Source organism: Austrofundulus limnaeus, unplaced genomic scaffold, assembly GCF_001266775.1.
Source record: "Austrofundulus limnaeus strain Quisiro unplaced genomic scaffold, Austrofundulus_limnaeus-1.0 Scaffold9, whole genome shotgun sequence".
Taxonomy (NCBI): domain Eukaryota; kingdom Metazoa; phylum Chordata; class Actinopteri; order Cyprinodontiformes; family Rivulidae; genus Austrofundulus; species Austrofundulus limnaeus.
In genome coordinates this window covers 4,014,837-4,021,055 of record NW_013952411.1, presented here as the reverse complement: position 1 = coordinate 4,021,055, position 6,219 = coordinate 4,014,837, and the positions used below count along the sequence as shown (strand labels likewise).

Below are 6,219 nucleotides of genomic sequence, written 5' to 3'. Positions count from 1 at the left end.
TAATAAAACATTTTAAAAATACCTGTCAAAGTAAGATTTTCCTATCACTATTTCCTCAACAAACTCAACCTTTGTCACTTTTTTCATTTCTCAACTTACTAGATGTTTAGTCATCCTTGGGTGACAGATCTTTACCAAGTGTTTATAAACTGTTTAAATTTTTAAAAAATGCTTAATGTACTGAAGAGTAAAAAAAATTATTTGGAAAGCAGCAGGCTACATTAAAACCTGTACATCATTCAGCAGAAATGGTGCTTTTACAGATATGTAAGATACACATGTGCACTGATCTAACCCTTTAAGTCTTACTGATCTAGCCCTTTAAGTCTTAGAACTGTGGATTGGAAGCAGAGTGCAAAACTATATGGGATGCTTTAAAAAATAAGGGTTTCTGTTAACAAGCTTTAATCAATTCAAATTTAAGTGCTAAAAATAGAAGGTTTWAGTGATTAATTATCGCAAATCTAACATTCCCAATGAGAGATTATAATCCTTACCTGGAGGAAGGTAGGAACAGGAGCCGGACGAGTTAACCAAAATGTTGGTGTGGAAGGTCGCATCAAATCTCTCATCTGCACTGCACACAACATAAAACTGTTTTTACAGTTTTGTCTGGAACCAAAACGTGACCAAACACATGAGCCCTAAATGAACTKTCTGTGGAGACACAAGGGGCTGAACTCATGTTGAAAAAAGAAACCAGCTAAAAGTCTGAAATCAAGAATTTGCTGTGACAATGACAAATGGAGAACAAAACCTTATTCGTTATTACCTGAGTGCTTTTCATGTGGTCTCTACAGATCTTGTAAAGATTGATTAATGGTGTACTTTGTGGCGCTTTCCATTAGGGCCGTATAATAAAAGCGCTTTCTCCCATCTTGTCAAATACAGTTTTATTCATTTCTGTAAATGATTTATTACTCTGGATCACTGATCTGAACTGAGCTGCATGTATCTGAGCTCCACTGAACAGCTAACCTTGAAGTACAATGTTCTTGTCTAAAAAGAGCTTACCCAACAGACTAAGGTCATTTAACTGGAAAATTGCTAAAATTTTTCATCCGTGATTAGCTTTTATGGAGGAAAAAAACAACTTTTGTATTTTTGTTTTTTTGTAGACACAACTTCAGGTGCAAATGTGTGAAAACAGTAAAGGCAACCCTAAAAAAGAACCGGAACATGATGAGATTTGGATAAATTAATTTCAATAAAAACTTAAGCATTCTTAAAACTTCTAACCTTTATCTTTACAGAACTTAATGCAAGAGAGATGAATCAAATCAATGGCAGATTTCTGCCACTTATAATGTATTGCAGTTTTAAATTAGTTTGTAATTGCATAACAAGAAATATTAAGCACAAATCAAGAAGACAACTCCCTTTTCAAAAATGTAATTCATYTTAGATCAAAACAGCAAAATAAAAGGATAACTGGCTACTGTGGGAGAATGTGTTCTCCATCAAATACATCAGTTTAGTTTTTTCTGTAAATGTAAAATTAAAAGTAACCATCCTTTATAATACGACACTTTATTTACAAACACAGCCTGATGCGTTTCAATTGGCACATTTCAAAAAGTGAAAATTTGAATTTAAGTTTGTAAAAAGTTGTAAAAAGAAGAGCGTGTTAAGGCCTAGCATTCTAACAGGTGAGATTGTCAGGCTGGCAGGAAACAGTATAGAGAGGCTGTTGACTGAGAGGAGATGAATGATGGCACAGAGCAACAAAAACACAAGAAATAATCTAAAAATTAAATATAATAAACATGAATTGATGAGAAACAAAACTAAAGAGGAAGTTCCAAAGAGGATGTAAAGATCAGAACAGAACCAAAACGACTCAGCCACAGCAACAATTAACTTTGGCAACCATTTGAGTGAAAATAAACAAATTAATCAACTACACCATCTGATTTTAATTAAATAAAAAAAAAAAACTAATAAAAAACATCCATTTGTCAGAGAAAGGGTTACAGAGATTTATAAAGCTTCAAGTTAGAAAGTAAAAACTGAAAAGGTTTTTAACTTGATAAAAAAGGCTTGAAATTCAGACCCAAAACCTTGTTATAGTTTTGGTTGCTTCATTTTTCAGGGGGTCACCACAGAGTCCAAACATGCACAAAAGATTTGTCTCGTTTTACACTGGATGTCCTTCCTGATGCAACCTGGGCTCAAACCTGCAAACTCAGGATTATGAGACCATGTCACTAACCACTGAGCTATTACAGCCCTAGGACTAGAAACCTCATGTTTAGTGAAGTTACTTGGTTTTTTTTTATCAAGTATAAACCCAGACTTTTGTATATATTTTGTCTATGTAAACTAACTAATCTTTTAAACTTYRTTGACAAATCATTTGATTTAGAAGTCAATAAGCTAGAAGGATGCCTTTATTTAATAAAAACCTCACTGAGATACTGTATACAATGTCTTTCTCAAGAGGGACCTGGCAAGATAGCAGTACCATTATRAATATCAACATTTACATTCAACCACAACAACAGAAATAAAGCATTTTATCCATAACAATGACAATTAAAACTCTCTCCTTCACAGTCTTTCAACAGTGCTTTAGCATCACTTTCTTTGTCAATTTAGACTTCCTCTGAAAATCGTTCCAAGCTGAGGGCGCGACATATTTAAATGCTCTTTTTATGCAGCTCTGTCCTAACTCTGGGAACAAACATATGTAGAAGGCCCTTGGAACAAAGTCCAAACTGGAAGTGGGACTTCATCATTAAAGTATTCAGGTAAATAAGTTCTCATGTGTGCTCAAGAGAGTTCATGTTGAAAAGCTTTATTGCAGTTGTATAATTTCTGCAGAGGCAAAACATGATAGAGGTTTATTTGAACACAACATAACTGTCCTTGTCTTATTGTTCTGTGCAGTCACCTGTTGTAGAGCAGAATGTCCGGTTTCCAGATGAGGTGGTCCGGAAATCTCACGTTGGTCACACCTGGATAATCCGCTGTATTCCACTGAAGGTAATAGTCATTCCAGTACTGCGAGATGTAAAATCGTTATGTACTTTCTCATGTTTCACATGCATACATACTGTATATTTCTGTAGCATTTCCCCAAAGATCCTCTTTTGGTAAATCTGGGATTTAGGACATTTTCTCACACTGCACTGACAGTTACTTTAACAGGAACAGGTCCTGTCTAACAGCTGCTCTGCTTATGTTCATGTGGTGACAAGCGACAAGAAACAAGTTTTAATCTCCGTACAGAGATTTAGCCACATCTGGATGAGATATTATCTGTCAGGATATACAACACTGAGCAGCACATTTAAAATGTTGACAGAAAAGTGGCAGAAAGAGGAAAAGTTGAAATGTGATTCACCCTGAAGAGACACGACTGTTGGTAGAAAAGGTTGCAGCAAGCTGAAAAACAATACTCATTTATGTTCAAACTTTTAAAATATTCTGTTTTCTTCATTTTCATTTGAAATGAAAACATTTAAAATGAATAAGTAAAATAGTTTACCTGTTTTAGTGAAATAGTGTACCAATTACTTGGCAATACAATTGGGTGAAAATGGCACAGATCTATTAATACTTAACACAAAAAGTAAGGAAATTTATGCTTGGTAGATTGTTTTTTTTAACAATGCTTCTTGGCCATAAATCTTATATGGGGCACCTGATTGGCAGCATCTGGAGGTACCAGAAACTCAAAACAAGAGTTAATAACAACAGCAGGATAAGCTGTTTGTCAGAGAAGATTTCCCAAATTTTTCATGTGCACAACCCACACACTCAGCTCTACTGCTCGTTCCACAGATGYACGTTCCTTGCAAATGTGGCATCATTTAAAAGGAAAATGAACAGGATTTCCAGCGGTTTAAGATTTATTGCCAAGAAGCATTGTTAAAACAAAGAAATAATCTATCAAACGCAAAAGTCCTTACTTTTTGTGCTAAGTTTTAAATAGCGTTTTCAAATAATTTTCTAAGTAAAACCTTTAACTCACCTTCMATTATTTTCAAATTGTTATGTTTAATCTTTTTACCAATGTGAAGATCAGTTTCTGATGAATAAAACACATTGGGTTAAAGAGGACTCAGTTGTGCCATTAACATTTTGAACAAACAGCCTTTTCTTGGATACGTTGAAAACCCCCGGCCTTATTTACAAACTTTAGAGAATAGAGAGCTGCTTGTACCCAAAAGAACTAAAGTCAGATTTATTCTAAATGCCACAACTCCCAGAGCATTAATGGACCATTCACTCTGAAGTTTTTCATCCAAAATGATCAAACATGAGAGCTCATACAATTATTTTCAATAGTTCCTGTCGAGGTTTGGCATCAAGTGCGTCTTTAGGACATTCGAACTTCTTTTCTTGGAATTCTCACTGAGCCAATGAAAATTAAATCAACGTCCGCCGCTCGTTGATCTAGTGGATGTCGTCTGAGTGGGTTTCCCTGTAATATGTGTGTGTGTTTGGGTGTGTTTGACTCCACAGGGTGATTTAAAACAGCCTGGGTAGAGTCTGCTGACGGTGCAGCAGCAGGGAACTGGTGTCAGAAAACAGACAAGCTGCAATAAAGCATCTGCGTTCTTTTTGTCCCACGTGACGACAAAATAACGGTTTTATGATGAAAAAAAGATTGGTCACTGCTGTAACTGAAACACACATTTAAACAAATAGATAACTTAGATACTGACTAATTGTTTGAATGTTAAAGTCTAAAAGATGCCATTTTTAAAGGCGGTGATGTAACTTCATTCAGACTTGCTGCTGCAAACATTAAAGACAGGAGATTAAAATAATGATCCTGCAAATAACCAGCTAGTGTGGCCTGCATTCMGAAAGATCCTGCAGCGTGTGATAAATAGCAGAATAAAAATATACAAAAATATATTGATGAGACTGTAAAATAGAATCATTTTTATTGAACCAATCTTAACTGCATAGGAAATTGTCTCACCAGCTGTAGCCAAATGTTGGTTGTTAAAACCTGGTTCTTCTCATCCTGAAAGAAAAAAAATATATATACATTTTTATTTAAAAGTTATGTTACAGTTGTTACTGTCACTTTTCCCTATTATTTTAAATTAAATGAAGCAGAAACCAAGTGTTAATATTACCATTAATTTAATTACATTTCATAATGTTTTTCTTCTTTTTTAAAAGCATGAACCTTACAGGTTCATACATTTAGCAGTAGGTACATTTTAACTTTTAAATACAGATTTTAACTATCCAAAAACCTGTGAATGCATTCATTATTAATGGAAGACTTGCTACATGTGACCCATCACATCAAACTGAAGATTTAGTCAAATTTGGTCAAAATGACCTCGGTACATTTTCAGATTCTTGTTTAAGCTACATTTGGTCTGAATTCTATTTCCATGTATTTTTATTGAGGAATTTTTGATGTCATCACAAAGAAGAAACCTCAAAAAGTATTTCGATATGCAGATTTTCCAGATGGAATGAAACAAAAGCTTTGCTAGCTCACAGGGAAAAAGTAAAAAATTTAAGGCGTTTTTGCACAAAATCACAAAAGGGCTTAAAAAATAAGATAACATTTTAGACAATTTATTTAAATGATACACTGATAAGGCATTGGATTGCTATATTTGGACAAAATGAAATTATTGCAAACATTTTAATCAAACCACTATACTGTATCTGCCTGTTTTTCCACTGACCACTTTGAGACTTATTCGATATGATGACATCTTGTTTTTACTGGTTACCCAAAACAAGCTTCTACAACAGAAATGATTCTACATGCTTTGAGATAAACTCAGTGATAATAGTTCTCCAAACTGCCAGTAGGTGATAGTGTACTCACCACATCCATGATCTGCATGAGGCTGAGTCCAAAGAAAACACTGAGACTCTGAGAATCGTTGAAGACCGGTCTCTCCAGCGGGTTGTACCCAGACATCAGATCGTTGTACAGTTTGCGCTGACTCGGCCCCTGATGGGAAACTAAAGACACAAGGCACATTTTAGTGATAAATATTTTGTAAAAATAAAACAACCATGACAGTTCATTTTCATAGTCTGTGCCGCCAAGAATCAGCAGAGACGTGGCACCGGACCTTGACGGTCCTCCTCACAGTTGCTGGGCTCACGTGGACTTTAGCAGCCTGTCTCTGTTTTGGAGCCAAGGCTCAATGTTAGAATATTTGTACACATCTTATAATATTATCTCCTCTTATTAACTGTGTTTCTGAGTGCTCATAATGTTTGCAG

General features: G+C 35.1%; 1 protein-coding gene and 1 long non-coding RNA gene across 2 annotated transcripts in view; one reads left to right on the top strand and one right to left on the bottom strand.

The window, feature by feature from the left end:
• Nucleotides 1–2,970, top strand: part of LOC106512979 (uncharacterized) — a 6,196-nt gene extending 3,226 nt beyond the window's left edge. The window contains exons 2-3 of the long non-coding RNA XR_001309741.1: nt 2,661–2,750; nt 2,890–2,970. This is a non-coding gene — a long non-coding RNA (uncharacterized LOC106512979). The remainder of the gene's footprint in view (nt 1–2,660; nt 2,751–2,889) is intronic.
• chrna7a (cholinergic receptor, nicotinic, alpha 7a (neuronal)) overlaps nt 1–6,219 on the bottom strand; it is a gene marked incomplete in the record, with an annotated part of 25,957 nt that overhangs the window by 12,282 nt on the left and 7,456 nt on the right. The window contains 4 exon segments of the mRNA XM_014001570.1: nt 498–577; nt 2,894–3,003; nt 4,937–4,981; nt 5,813–5,952. Of these exon segments, the coding sequence (XP_013857024.1) occupies nt 498–577; nt 2,894–3,003; nt 4,937–4,981; nt 5,813–5,908 (331 nt within the window).